At 30.8% G+C, this 16,457-nt stretch overlaps 1 protein-coding gene across 3 annotated transcripts; it reads left to right on the top strand.

Annotated features, from left to right (window-relative positions):
* The first annotated feature begins 2,770 nt into the window (after positions 1 to 2,770).
* On the top strand, positions 2,771 to 7,297 carry LOC112288272 (methylsterol monooxygenase 2-2). Of its 3 annotated transcripts, XR_016505631.1 has the most exons (8): positions 2,771 to 3,038; positions 4,479 to 4,616; positions 4,828 to 4,973; positions 5,151 to 5,270; positions 5,581 to 5,793; positions 5,903 to 5,983; positions 6,339 to 6,501; positions 6,988 to 7,297. XR_016505631.1 is itself a non-coding variant. In XM_024532301.3 (7 exons), exons 1-7 carry the CDS (start codon positions 3,009 to 3,011, stop codon positions 6,436 to 6,438), a joined length of 828 nt encoding a protein of 275 aa, XP_024388069.1. In that variant the 5' UTR covers positions 2,771 to 3,008; the 3' UTR covers positions 6,439 to 6,768. The 3 variants fall into 3 exon arrangements, 2 of the variants coding, with proteins under 2 accessions (XP_024388069.1, XP_090110557.1); XM_024532301.3 differs by lacking the exon at positions 6,988 to 7,297 and having other exon boundaries at positions 6,339 to 6,768; XM_090254431.1 differs by lacking the exon at positions 6,988 to 7,297 and having other exon boundaries at positions 3,162 to 4,616; positions 6,339 to 6,768.
* Positions 7,298 to 16,457: the final 9,160 nt, after the last annotated feature.

Raw genomic sequence — 16,457 nt, 5'->3', positions numbered from 1 at the left:
AATAATGAAGTGCTTCCTTTGTGATATGCTCCACACTCCACTACATCAAAAAAAAAAAAAAAAAAAAAAAACGTTTTTCTCAATTCAACTAATTTATAAATTAAAACTACTTCTTAATGCTTATGTTTTTTATTTCAATTAATTTCTCTTACAATTTTTATATTACTCTTGTAGAATTTAGTCTAATTCTCTAACTACTTTGATTTGATTGTCTATTGCACTGCTATTCTATAAGAACAATATATAGGCATAACAATACAAAAAGAGTGATTGTATTCTGTACTCTGGTATATATATATATATATATATAGTTTGCACCATATGCCCAAATCAATTTACAACTCCCATCAAAATCATTTTATGCTACAAACTTTAAAACTTTCATTTTATTTTATTTTACATATATAGATATATAAATAATATGTGCATGAACCATGCAGCATGTAATTATATATGTATATCATGATATACAAAGAGCAACAATTCAATTTATCCCACAAGTTGTGATATTTTTGTGCTTTATGTTCCATGTACTAACATGCACAATTGTTGTGTCTTAAGTAAGTACTTGTATCTTTTACAAATCTATAAACAATTCAATGATCGAGTAAATATTTCAAGTACACAATTCATTAATTTTGTTACTAATATTTTTTGTATAATGGCTTGTCTTAACCACCAATATCCTTTACTCCCTAAACTCATAACCTCAAATTGGATTTGTATTTCTACTCTGAACTTGTAGTGCAGTGTCAAAAGAATTAATCATGTTGGCATTTTGGGCTTCCAAGGCTCAATTTTCAGCTTTCAACCTAAATGTCCCCTTGAATAAAGACTATTTTTATTCCTTGTATCTTGTTTTTAACACAATCCACCAATTTGCAAAACTTTGCCATACCTTTCATTATCAAAATCACATTATTTTTATTTTAAACCCTCTAGATTAGATTCATCTTCCCAGCTTTTAAACTTTTTCTAATTATACACGTTTTATTTTAATTAAGCAAGTTTGCATTATCAAAATGAAAAAAGAATGAATTTAGGAAACCACCAAGACTTTCTGATGAATGATAGCTAAACAATCAAGATGAAGCATTTTTCATGTTTTTTCTAAATTGGAATCAGGTTATACTGTTATTTCCTTTCTCTTATTTATTTATTTGACTTTATTAAAAATTCTTTTGAAATAATCTTACTTTTTGGTGGAGATTATTAATTGTGTAATCTAGCAAAGACAGTTTGTATACTTGTGAGCATAAGACCAGTATTAAACTTTCTTTGGTTGCATGCCAATCTCAAATACTTACCGTTGTTGTTAGTACTATTAAATTTGTTATTCAAATAGAACATTCTGTTATAAAACTTATTATAATATCATTTGATACCATTTCATTGACAACTGTAAACTGTTTATAATTTGAATGGTTACCCTACACAACAATAATAATAAAATGGCTTAAAACGAACTAAAAATACGTTACTCATTATCAATAATATTAGATTGGGATGCACATATATTTGTATGTATATATATATATATATATATACATACCAAAGTTATCATTTTTTAATAATAAACGACCTTTACAAATCCAAGGGAGCTCTGTGCTTAGGAGAGAAGGTGAGAGGTTGTAACTTTCAAAACTTGTAATTTGTTAACTCTTAATTTATTTTTACATGGCATGAATAGTGATATATATATATATATATATATATATATATATATTCCCCCTTCTGCAGTAGCATTTTAAAAAATTCAAGTAGTCAGGTTGAAAATCACTAGAACTTTTCATTATAAAACTTCATAATTGATTTTTATGCATTTGTATGAATTGTTATTATGAAGATACAACATGTCTTGTTTAGAAAACACTAATAATAGTAATAAACACAAAATTGGAGATGCCTTTCGAAGGAGCGTCTGGATGTAAAAATCCTTTTAGCAATGGCTTAATTGAGACGAAACTTTTAAGCACCGAATGAATGAGCAAAGCTGTTAATATTTTTTAAAAAAAATCACGAAAACACATTCACGTATTTTAATAAGTATTTTAATAAGTAATTCATCCACTATTTTATCCAAAGTCAGACATTCATCCAATCGTCGTCGTCCCATTCGCTGCCAACTACCACATTGTCAAGAATGAAGGGAACATCACCCAGCCCGTTGGTTCGAAGGCAACTATCGTGTGTTCCCAATCATGGGAACACGATCGAACAGCTATTATCAGAGACTGGGAATGTCACACGGTTCCCATACCGGTAGTACCCGCAACGCTGAGTACATGACCAGGCCCCATGGGTACGTGTCCCCCTTGGGAACGCAGAGACATCATTCATCCACATGCATCCAATCAGTCCTCATCCATATCTCCCTCACCCGTCCCCCACCCACCCACTCATCCCAGTTCCTGCCAAGGCGGCGACGATATTTATGCCACTGGGCTACGTGGCCCGCTGACTCACCAAAGACCGCTCACGAGCGTTGCATCGCCTACCGCCTCGGTGGTTACGCGCGTCTGGTGGCGTCTGATAACGGCGAGCGCGAGCGTGACGAGTCGAAGGAGCGGGGGTTTGGGAGCAGCCGCGAGCTTACGAGGCGCGGGCGCGGGGCGAGGGGGGAGGCGGGGCGAGGAGGCGTCGTCGTCGTCGTCGCCGCGCGTTGCCTGACACCGTCCGCGCGGCGAAGGGGTGCCACCGAGCTCCACTCGCTGCTGCATGAATCTCTCAAATCCCTCGCGCATCTGCGAGTCGCTCTGCATTGCACTGTGCCCGCAGCGCACCCCCCGCGACTCTCCTCGCGGATCTTCCCCATTGTGGCTCCTTATGGTGGCCCTGCATTAATCGTGCACAGGAAGGATAGCGAGGGACAGGCTCTTCTGGGATGTGGTGAAATCGCTGGGTAGATACCAAGACCCGTGGTGGTGGTAGTGATCTTGAGGGCAAGCGCGCTAGAGCGCCCTGCGTTGGGGTGTTCAGAAAGCGAGGAGGAGGGAAATCGATCCAGCATGGCTTCTGCTCTGGAGAAAATATGGCTGGTGAGTCTGTTGTTGGGTTGCGTGCCGCTGTTTTCTTACCTTTTTCCTGAGGTTTGTGAGCGGTGCGAAGACGCCAGTGGATGTCATCGTGGTGCCTGGTGGATGTTGTTCTGTTGCCTGCAGGTCCATTTTGAACGTCGGCCTGATTTGGATATGTGTGTGAATGTCAGCGTGTGAGGGTGTGGTTCAATGGGTGATTGAGTCGATGTGTTAGCCTACGTGCGTGGATTGATGGAGTGGGTTGTCAGGCGTTTTATGAAGTGGGAGCATTTTGCGGTGTGTAGCATTTGGTATTTTTCAGCAGTCGGTGCCCCGATTGCGGCAATGTGTGGGTGTATCGGTCGTGTAGAAGCTTGTTGGAGGAGGCGCAGTTGTCGTGAGAGGTTTTTCATTTCCCCGTAGAAATCGTGTTGGTGGGAAAGAACTGAAGCGTCCTTACATTATCAGACAATCGCCGATGTTCAGTGTTCCACGTATCTCTTCTCCATATCTTGGCTCTGAGATAACGTTGTGTCCTACGCAGTATCAGATCTTTAGTGTGAACGGTTACATTTAGAAACTTTCGACAAGTATCAGTTCGTGGTAGGGTAGATGTCGACATGCTCCACGCTTTCCCATTCAATTAACCGGTCCTGGAATTCAACGGTGGGAGAAGTTATGGAGTTGCTCCTCTGATCGTGAACCAGCTAATTCATCGCTTGCCGTGTACAGTCAGTTCCGTGCCACTGACGACAAATTTATCGGCCTTTTTACACAGGCTTTTTGAAAATTTCAACCCTAATTCGAAGTAGTGCCTTCCATGATGTGTTCTGCGACTTTGTTATGCACTTTTGTTGTCAGAGAATCTCCTTGATGAAGCGGATTTGGTTAGCGACAAACTCGGGCTCTGGTGCGGTGCTCTTTGTTTAAGGAAAGTGCACAATGAAATCAGTAAATAGTGGACGATGTATTAATTCTCTTTTCAGAAGCACGCTGGGTTCCATTAGAATATTAAACTACCTGTACGTAGTCACACCTGGGAACGTGGAGCAGAGATGTGTACGCTAATTGTGCATATTTGACAGAAAGGTTTTCCTCAGACTGCAATTCTGGTACAGAATTGGGATTTTGTTGATGATGATGCCATCAGATCTTATCGTCTCCGTGGTTAGACGCTTATGTGCCCGTTTCAGTTGACCAACTCTATGATCGAGCGAGGTGCTTCTTTTGCACGGGTTGTTATTACATATTCTACTACAGGCATTGTGATCGACTGCCGACATGTGCCGCTAGACACACATGGTTCTTTTGCTTGTCCAGGCGCAATGGTGCTGGCTTCTAGTTGGTTAGATTGATTTGCAACGCTGAAGTTGAGAGAAGGTATCATATTACATGGAAAGCTTTGCTTCCACGTCTGTTCGAGGAAGATCAGGATGACATCATAATGTTTTGTTGGTGCAGTACCTAATAAATAACTTCACCGACTTCCAGCTGGCATCAATTGGCAGCTTCATTATACACGAGAGTGTATTCTTTCTTTCTGGTCTTCCATTCATTGTTATGGAGAGGTTGGGATATCAACGGCAGTACAAGATACAGGTACAGCGAGCATGGCTAATGTGTTGTATTCTTAGCTTTCATACTAGTCTTCATTCTAAACTTGTATTATTTTACTTTGTTTTTTTATTCACCTCGTTTTGGATCTCACGCAAGCGGCTTTGTGTTCGCGCCTAACTGGAAGTCCTTCTCATTCAATGGAACAAAATAACGAAATGCATCTGAATGTTCTTCTGTATTTATTGAACAACAGGGAAAGGTGAACTCTGTTGCAGCGCAAGAAAAGTGTGTTATGAAGCTACTGCTTTACCACATCTGTGTCAACTTGCCCCTCATGATTGTATCATATCCCGTCTTCAAGTACATGGGCTTCACCAGTCAGTTACCTCTACCTTCCTGGTAAGACTGTCCATTTTGTAAGTTAGCAGCATGTGTTCTCTTAATTTGTGCGTGCTCACGCTTTCGTGGGTGTTTGCTGCTGAAAGATTCTCTGCCTCTCTCATTACTTTACCAGTCAACAATATCCAGGTGCTTCAGTGTTAGTGTACACCTTATGAATGAGGACGTTCTATGCAGGAATATTGTGTGCTTCCAGATCTTGTCCTACTTCATATTGGAAGATTTCATCTTCTACTGGGGTCACCGTCTTCTGCACACTAAGTGGCTCTACAAGAATGTTCACAGCGTCCATCACGAGTGTGTGCTCTCCTCCCTGAACCTGGATGCAAATCTTGTTATATGTCTTTCAGAATTAGTGCTTGTTGGATGTTCTACAGGTGGTCTATTTTATACATGCTATGTGATATCACATACGTTGTGTGAAGTGTGTGTGTTCAAGAGCATTGGAATGTAATTATTATACATGTTCATTGAAATGTTTCCAATCTCGACTGGAAAATGCTGTCGTTATTTACAACTCATCCTGTTTCGTATTCGGGGATATTCATCACATCCATCATTTAATAACAACAACACTATTAGTGAATTCTCACCTGTCGTCGTGCAGGTATGCAACTCCTTTCGGATTGACATCTGAGTACGCCCATCCTGCGGAGATTCTCTTCCTTGGATTTGCTACAATCTTTGGACCCGCAATTACTGGTCCTCATCTCCTTACTCTATGGATTTGGATGAGCCTGCGTGTAATTGAAACCGTGGAAGCCCATTGTGGTTATGATTTTCCATGGAGTCTCTCCAGATACTTGCCGATCTACGGGGGGTACGTTATTTCTAGTTTCTTGAAATTTGTCTTTGAGGCCCTAATTTTATCATCTTATCATCGTGGTCTTTCCTGTACAACTAGCTAACTTATGGATGTTGCCAAACAGTGCGGACTTCCATGATTATCACCACCGTCTTCTGTACACTAAGTCTGGAAATTACTCATCCACATTTACCTACATGGACTGGTAAGTTCTCTAGCCCGAACCTCCAGGTTCAGCACAATTAATGTTCCTGAAATTTCTATTCATCAATTCTCATCCATCTTAACTCGATCTAAGTAATGCTTTCTACCCATCACTCTCCTTGAGTGGGCATTTAAGTAAGTATTATTTGAACAGAAGTCTCCAAATAGCTGAAGCTGTGGCATCGGTTGATGCCGTGTATCATAGTCTGGCGTGATCATAATGTACATGCAGGGAGAACAGATTCGTCATGGTCGCTGGGTCACAACTAAACGGTGACGTGCAAATTGGAACAGAGATCTTTTGTGAACACCTGTGATTCTCGGATTTTCTCACCTGTTGGTTTTGTTCGCAACAGGATATTCGGCACAGACAAGGGATACAGGAAGCTGAAGGCATTGAAGGCTGCCGATCACGAATACGAATATGTGGAGGAGAAGGTTCCCAAGACGGACTGAAAAGAAGCGTGGATTTAATTAGTGAAGCGTCCCTGTAACTCTTTGAATTAGCAGTGGAGAGTGGTGAGACCCAGTTGGATTTCCAGAGCCTTGATTTCTGCTGCCTGTGTCTGGCCGTCTGTTGCGGTCACGGGTCGTCTGTATATGGGAGTGTAGAATCAGCAGCAATTCGTGGAGGAAAAGTTGGACCTATTGGTTGTTGGTGTTTCAAAGGCCATTGTAGAGTAGAAGAGTTGGGAAAAACTAGACAAGTCATTTTTTGAAAAGCTGAAATGCCACAGATGGTTCCATGCAAGATAAACAGAGAAAATTGTCACATGTTTGTACCTATAGCTAGGCTCCCTCAAATGAACTGGGTTCACACGAGAATAATTGTTGTCCATGTCTGCTTGATTATGCTTTATGTACTTTGTTTTGCTCCCCTTCGTGCTGGTGTCGCTTTATTTATAATTGGTTGTTGTGAACGCATCTAAACTTTTAGAAGACGTTAAACTAGTTTGGAGTGTGTAAAAAAACAAAGACGTGTGTTCGTTTACGTGATTTCTGCAGGATTTCAGGGCTTTGTTGCTGTTGGGCAACAACTGTAAATGGAGCTGGACAGGGCTTGGATGGCCCACTAAGATTGGAATATCAGGAATGAACTTGAGTTCCTACCACGTACCATGCATTGGTCCAATGTCTTTTTAAAGCCAATTGTAATCAAGAACGTCGAAATAGTTTAGAAAGGTGCTTGGCAAATATCTTGTTACTTGATAGAATTTTAATTCGCTGCCGGAAACAAGTTACGTAAGCATGATATAAGGAGAAATGAGCAAAAGACACTATTGTTGATCACTGAAATGAAAACACTTTCAAGTGACACGAACTCCCATGGTAAGAACGAGGAACTTGAAACGAGTAATTCAAACAATTGAGTCAAGTAATGATACAATCAATTGTGCTCTGTGAAGAAAATATAATTTTGGACGAAAAAGCAGACACGTGATTGTGTAGTGAAGAAATGATAATTGAAAAACAATGCCATCTTAGGTAAAATTGCGGTGAGAAAGAATTAAGTTCAATTGTAACGTACGAATCCATTCGGGAATAGACTGAATTATCAGATCCTGCAAATGGCGCATCATGTTTCAAAATATGTGAAACCCTAATTTGCTTTGTGAAATTGGCTCATCAAAAATGTGTTCATGTGATTTAGAACTCTGGTTAATCCCAGAAGATTGAATATCAAGTTCAAGTTACTTCTCTATTGTTTAGTGTATCTATATATATATATATATATATATGTACACGTACATGTGTACCTCTTCTAATTTACCTTGGTAGATGGAAATCTTATAAATTACATGAGGAATATTAATTTAAGGACAAAAGTTCATGACCTAGTAAAGTCCTCTGTTCTAGTAAATATTTTTAGGTGAGCAACAAATACATTAGGTAAGGGGTGTCATATAATGCAGGTACATCTGTATACATTTACTATTAAACCTAATAATTTTAGCTTTTTGAAGAAAGAAGAACTTTTGTATACATTTCACCTCTAAGAGTTCAATTCCAATTCTTGTTGCACTTAAAATCTCTTTGATTTGGTAATGTGATTATGTTAGGATTTCTATAACGTCACTTTCATGACTTTAAAATGGATAAGAAATATCTTTACACCTCAAAAATAGGTAACAATATAAAATGATATATAGATGTACCCAAATTATTTAATATCCGTCAAGTAATATTTCTTGCCTACTTGATAATATTTATTTAAATGGAGGTCCTTCCTAGATTGCAAACTTATATCCCTTAATTAATTTTCTTTATATAATTTATAAAATTTACATCCACTGCAGATATAAATTAGAGGAGGTTCATTTGAATATTTAAGAGTTGTAGAAATAAAAATAAAAAATTCTAAACGAGCACAAAAAAATATTATTGATTTTCATCTAAAGCTAAATACATCATATTGTTCCCAACATTATGCTCTAATTACATTCAACCATATTTAGAAAATATTTGTGCTTGGAAACCATGATTCTTGGTTTTAAAATAAGTTTCTTACATTGTTACTTAAACCCTTAAAAGATGAATCAAACATTCAAAGTTCATTTTTGATTTTTTATACATGCTCTTCACTCACTCATTATCTTAATCTTTACGTTGTTATTACATATTCCATTCCATAGTTTACTAATCTTTTCCTTCTCATGCCGAGATTACCACAAATAATTCACTTCTATTAACACAATCCAAACATATTTGTAGCACTTAAAACTTGGTGATAATCTTATTTAGGATTTATTTTACAAACAAAATTAAAAGAGCTATGGCACATGAGTAATACCTTTCTATACTACATTGCTTTGAAATCATTACATAATACTTTGAGGTGTTCTTAATGCAACCACAATTTTTGCTATTGCTGCAAAATATATTTTAATGAAACTTTTTATTTATTTATTTTACTAAAAATATAAATATTAGAAATATTAACAATTGTTCTTGATTGGGATTAAAAAGGCTATACAGTATGTTGAGTAGAAGGTAGGTTGTAGTGGCATTACTAAAAATTGTGGTTGTGTTACAAAAACCTTATTTTTTAAACAGTTTAAAAAAATTACAAACCATTTTTATTAAATATTTTAATTTAAAGAAAAATCTATTGTGCCTTGATTAATAGATGTTTTTTTCTATAATATATATATATATATATATATATATATATAGTACTAAGCAGCATCTAAGTGATTGACATTACTAGCCACTAAATTTTAAATATAACATATTACATTCTTAATATAGACAATAAATATATTCATCAAAATCAAAATTAAAATCTTACAATTTTTAAACTAGAAAATGATTACATTAAAAATAATCTAAAGTCAAATTATTATACAAATGTGTGCATTAGTCATGTATTTTATTTTTTCTAATTTGTTCTATTGAAATAATAATGTTATTACTATATGTTAAAAGATTGAATTTTTAAATTGAATATATATATATATATATATATATATATAATTTATTTAAAAAAAGCATAATATTCAACAACAAAATAATATAAAATAATAGATTCAAGTAATTTAGTGAAATCAAATTACATCAATATTACTTTTGTATTTTTGTAAGTTTTCTTCGAGGGTCATTTTTTCGACCTCTTTTCTATATGAATTTTTCTTCTCTGTGATGCTGAGGGAAAAACACCCTAATTTATAAGATGTAAAAAGCATGCTTCTACAAAAAAATATTATAGTTCAGTTTTTCTTAATTAAACTATACATTTATAGATACAACTTGGATATATTTTCAAATTTATTTTTCTATATATTTATTTTTATAAATACATATTAATCTATTTGAATATATATATATATATATATAGAGATAATTCAAATTAAAATTTAAAAATTAACTATTATAATTTTTTTATTTTTCTTGTAAGGAAATTAAAATCAATAATTTTTCAATAAAAATAGATAGCATTGCACAATACCAAATTTTGGACTAACAAGTATATTTCTTTAAAAAAGTCAAATAATAGCACAAAGCTTATACAGACTTTGTAAAAATGTGCTTCTGATTGGAACAATTTGTGGTCTTTTGGGTTAAAAGATATAAATATAAATTTAAATATCTTAAACAAATCATTTAATTTTGTGAATGTGCTTTTTAATTAGTTTGATATTATGTTTTAAATCAAAAATTTAATATTTTACTTGTTTAGATTGAAGATAAACCGTATGATTTTAAAAGTAATTTAAAACTTCTAACAACTTTTAAAAAATCGTAAATTTAATCTCTATTAATTAAATGAAAATCAAATGTATTGTTCTAATATTGTTATTTAAATTTTTATTATTTTTGTATTCCAAATAATAATCTTTTATTTTTTTGAAAGATTTTTCTATAATACGATTTTATAGTTGAAATTTAAAATGATATTTTTATATTTTAATTTTTTTAAAATTAATATAAAAATAAGTATTAAATTGTTTCTAAAATTTAAATTTGATTGATTATATATATATATATATATATATATATATAAAACTAAGACTTAACATTGATAAAAAATAATTATCTTGTAATTTTATTTTGAGTAATAAATGGAAGAAATTAAGTAAAATAATAAATAAAATTCATCTCTTAATAGTTTTTTAATTTTATGTAGATAATGTTTTTGTATATATATATATTTTAAATGTACCATTTTGATATGGTTTTTATAAGTTAATATAATTTTTGATGAATGAATTATAATTAATATGCAAGCAATGTGAAATTTTATAATTTTTTTAAAGAATCCTAAAAAAATTAAAAATTAAAATTAAATTCCTAATAATAACCGTCAAAAGTTTTTTTGTTAAATAAATACATATATGTATTTAAAATTTTTAAAATTTGTAACTCAAATATGCTTTAATTAAATTAGTTCATAGTACTTCGTATTCAAATCAATTTTTCTGTAACAAAAACTGTGATTTTGATTGCCAAAATTATCATTTATATTTAAGAAACTTTTAGTAACAAAGATCCATTATCTAACAAAAATGTATAGTCAAAGAAATAATGCACTGAATCAATAATAGATTTCTATTTACAAAAAAAGTGTTCTCTAAGGAAAATGTAATTAACATTTAAGTTGATAAATATTATTTATTAGTTGAAATACATGATTTTATTGGAAGTAGAAGCATTTGGTATTAATAGGTGTAGGGATAATAATATCTTGGGCTCTAAAATTAGTTAGTTAAGTGACGTAAATAAAAAAATAATAATGCATCCTAAAGTACTTGGATAATGCATTGACAATATTAAAGGCTTATTTAGAAGGTTCATTGTAACTTTAGTTTTTGTAGTTATTTCAACAAACTGTGATGCTTGTTACCAATTTTCAGGAAGAACAAGATAATAGTTATTGATAAATTGAATATACATGATAATTATTAATATATTTTAGCAAAATTCAATTTAAATTAAATCAAATAAAATTCTATTATATACTAATAATGTTATTTTAATAATCACATCTTTAAAATTAATATGATATTGTTTTTAAATATGTATTTTTAGATCTAGATTGAAATAGCTATAAATTTTATTAATATTTTAAAAACCTAATTTTTTTTTCTATTTCTCTCTAATAAATATAAGCACATTCTAATCATATGTGTGAAGAGACTATGAATAAGGAAAATGAATAGATTTACCAAAATATGTGTTTATATATATATATATATATATATATATATATATTTACTTATTTAAACAGAAAGAAAAATATTTTTCAAATAGGATAATAGAAATTTTACTAGACTAGAGCTTGATCTTTTAAGATGCAAATAGAAACTACAAAAGACTTACCTTGGTTAGAAGAGAATAGTTGTAACTATCATTATCATCCAAATCTAACATTTATAACTTTTCAATAGTTTTTCTTTAAATAAAAATTTGAAATAAATTATATATTTTTTTGGAATTTTTTTTAAAGTAATGTATAATCATGTAATTTTTTCATTATCATATTATATTATCAAAAGATCATGCCATTGTATATTTTTGTATTTTCCAAAAGCATATACATATTTTCCAAAATTTCTATTATTCTATTGTAATGACTACTATATATATATATATATATATATATATATGTCTTTGAGTTAGATTGATAATTTTCTAAATATGTTTTTATTTTATACTGAACAAAGATTAAGGACCATAGAATGTCTAATGATTACTAAATTGATATTTGATGCTTATTCTTTATTCTTGGATTAATTTGGTTTTTAATTTTTTTTTAAAGCATGAAAATGACAATTTCAGCCAATGTGTAATATAAAGAATATAATTTTTTGAATGCCATTACTTATTAAGGTTTTCCTTTAAATTATATAGTATTTTTTTTGAACCAATTCCTTTTCTAAAATGCCTTTTTAATAAGGCCAAAGCGATATAGTAGGATGTAATTCTATTTGGTGATTTAGCTAGGAGTAAGAGACTTATTATTATGTAGTAGGATTTTGCCTCTTTTAGAAATAAATTCGTATATAATACATAATCATGTGCATAAGAAGTTATTTAAGTCATACTCCAATTTGTAAAAATGTCCAAAATCAATCAAAAGAGATGTCTTTTTCTATTAAGGATCTTTTGCCATTTGACCATCTTACATTGTGTTAGATATATTTATGATAATAGTTATTATTAGACTATTTAATTACAATTATATATAAGTTTGATTGAAATACCTTGATGCAATATCTATATATTTTTTATTTTCACATTTATAATGTATAACTATAAATAAATATTAAATTTATTAAAAAGTTTGATTTTTTTATATATCTCAATTATTTATATTACTATTTTTTTTAAAAAGAAAATAATCATATGAGTAAGTTGAGAAACGTGCCCACCAATTCTTTGGCTTTATAAAGAGACAAATTGTGCTTTATTAAGTGCATCTATTGTGAAATGATATGTTTAATAATGAATTTTTATATTATAAAACTTAAACTTGTATAAGATTATTTCTTAATTTCATTTTATTTTTTAAATAATATTATTTTTTGAAGCACAATTTTTTTTGGTTTTTCTTAAATTAACTCTATGAAGTTTCCTAGCATGGGTTGTTGAGATCATAGGTCTAATTAATTGGAAGGATATCTTATATCATAGTAGAAAATGCAAAATAGGTTCTTATAATATATTTTTTTTAGTAGATATATTTTTACAACTTAAAAAAATTCCAATTCTTAAATATATCTCGGATCTTGTGGCAACTCTTATTGACTATCCAATGTCCATTCAAGTGCCATTGTTTTGAAGAAGTGTGTGTATTAGGCACAATATTTAAAAATTACAAAAAGATTACATTGACATAACGTAGGTACTTTCAAAATCCATATAAATGATAAGGTATTTAGGAATCGGTTAAAATCAAGAAGATTTAAGCCGCTTTTGGATATAGTTTAGCTAATAATATGCCATCTTATTATGATTTTAAACTTGATTTTTTTTACATGATATTCTTAACTATTTTTTAGATTATCTTTATAATTTTTAAAGTATTTAATAAATAATAATAATATAAAAATAAAAATTAATAATGTAAAAATAAAAATTAATATTTATTAAAAAATAAAACTATATGGAATTCCATAAGTTAATTTCTTTTAGACTTTTTTTTATCAAAAGTTTGCCAATGAGAGAAGAATTCTCTTCTTATCTAAGTAATATCACCAATGTTATGCTTGTATTTTGCTTTTGTTAGCCTATGTCTATTGATACTTGTTTATCTACTTTAATTAAAGTGTATTTGAATATTATATGGCTATTAATTTTTTAAAAATTTATGTTAAAATTTTAGGATGCAAAGTAAGTTTCCAATACCAATATGCTTGTGTTCACATTTGTTTTATTGTCCTTCAAGAAGATTGTTGAATTGCCATTATATTGACTACCAACTGAATGACTTTTAGTTCTAGATTGTTTTAGAGTTATCACAATTAATAGTTTTTAGACAAGTTTGATCTGAAATTTAATACCTCATTAATATTGATGTATAAATAGGGAATTAGTTGACACCCTTATATTACATCTTTTTAAAAGAAACAATTTAGAGATTTTTATATCGTTTATGTTTATTATTATTTTGGCACCACAAAATATATATATATATATATATATATATATATATATGGTGATTCTTATATAATTAGCTCCATATCCTAGTGCACCTATTGGTTTATACATAAAATCCTATTAAATACCGTTATACGCTTTAATAAAGTTTAATTTGATAAGAGACTGATTTTATTTTGTATTGTTTTTATTGTTTTTATGGTGAAATGTTTTCTTCTAATATGTAGTTCTCGAATTTAATATATAGCTTTGTCAACTAATGTTATATTGTAAATTATATATTGTACATGAAAGAATTTTAGACTTGATCAATTAGGTCAAATATGATAGTTTGGATTCTAAGTAGTAATAGTTTTATAAACATCTCCTAAGTGGTGTTTAGAAGAATAATTAGTATTTAATTTATGACTAGTCTTCTATCCTCTTTTTTGAAGACGAGACTTGAAAGGCCTCCAATAATTGATTAGAGTAGTTTTTCTAATAGTTTGATTATAAAATAATTGACCAAATAATTGACCTTATTCTTGACCAAATATATGATGCCTTTATGTCTTTATTTATTTATTTATTTATTTATTTATTTTAATTTATTTTTAAACTGTACTTCTTAGATAGAATTTATAGTTTTCGAATTAAATTTCTTTGGTTGTAATACTTTGACCGTATCTATAAAACAGAATATGTGATTGTTTATTTTTCTCTTCTTATACACTTTTGTAAAATATTCCAAGTTATTTTTTTAAATTTTATTAGTATTTTTTGTGCTTATATCATAATTGTTTAAAAGGCTAGACATTCATATGTTTAATCTCTTTTATTTCATTCTATAAATTAACTCTTTGGAACATAAATGTCTTTTAGCAATCCATTTTATTTTGGCTCTAATTCATTTCTAATTATTATTATTATCACTATTATTTATTTGTATATGTAACATGGTCTTGTAGAATTATAATCTTATTATTTTCATCTCTTAGTTGTTATAATATTTATAAAATTTACTAAAGATTACATATTTTTTATTTTTTATTTATTCTTAAAAAAGTGTTGGCTTTATTTCATCTAATTTAGAGTGGTAATTTTTTTTCTTGCAAAAGTGTCTATTATACAAAAAAAATAAAAAAAATTAGTTATAAAAATAATTATCATTATTTTTTGTTTTCTTGTTTTATATATATATATATATATATATATATATATTAATCTACAAATTCTAAATCGTAACTATATTTTGTTTTGTTTTGTTTTTGTTTTTCTTCCCTATCTAAGGATTTAATATTTAATTTTTATCTTAGTATAGATTTGTAGAATAAAGATAGTAATATATTAAAGTTAACTATGAAATATTTAGACAAATGATTTTTGTAGCCCGCATAAAATATAAATGCTAATAAATTTCACCAACACTTCAAGAAGATTAAGGCAACTGATCAATTTCTAATAATTTAAGCATTTTAGCATAATTGTTGCATGTGTACGAAATTGTTTTCTAAAAAATCTTGTGTAGGAAAATAGAAATCGGGGGGATTTAGGTATTTTCATATTATTCTGCTCAAAAATATATTTACTTTTAATGTTTTAGCTCAAGATCATATTTGACACAAATCCAACATATAGACCAACCTAATTCCAACCAGTGATTGGTTATAAAATCAAGAATGCTTGGTTTCCTGACAATTTTTTTTGAGTTTGCATGAAATTCTTAATTTCTTATTCAATGGAACCATAGAGTTGAGGTCAAATGTGAATTAAGTAATGTGAAACCATAAGATATCAAAATTGGTCATTATTATCATGTCAAGTTGATAAAAAATACACCACCCTATAGGTCAAAATGGAGGAGGTTGTTGAGAATAGGTTGCAGTACCTTAAAGCTTGCATGTTTGGTAGGCATGGTCGAATGATAAAAACAAAAATGCAGTGTAATATAAACATTTATCATGCCAATTATAATCATTCTCCTAACAAAATCCATACGTCAACACACTAAATACAAAAGAATAAAAATCTTTACAATATAATATAAATAAAAACATAAACCAACACATCAAATAAGGAATACAACAGTTCAGCAGAATAGACTTCCGCTCGTCTGACATAATACATCTTGAGAGAATGAATGAATGACGATATTAATATATATATATATATATATATGAATACTCGAATGCGTGAAACTGTGTTCGTGGGATGTACGTTCCCAGTCAGCAAACGGAACCTCCTCATCCGTCGTCACCGCCATCCATCGCTTCGTTCGTCCCCCCCCCCGTTCCGTCGGATCCCTCCCTCCCGCTCCGTCCGTCCTCTTCCATTATGTTCGTTCCCTTCCTTTCTGTCCGTCCCGTTCCGTCCCCTTTTTGCCGTTGCTGACGTAGTAG

Source organism: Physcomitrium patens, chromosome 11 (assembly GCF_059467195.1).
Source record: "Physcomitrium patens ecotype Gransden chromosome 11, ASM5946719v1, whole genome shotgun sequence".
In the NCBI taxonomy this organism is placed as follows: Eukaryota; Viridiplantae; Streptophyta; class Bryopsida; order Funariales; family Funariaceae; genus Physcomitrium; species Physcomitrium patens.
This window is presented reverse-complemented; position numbering and strand designations above follow the sequence as displayed.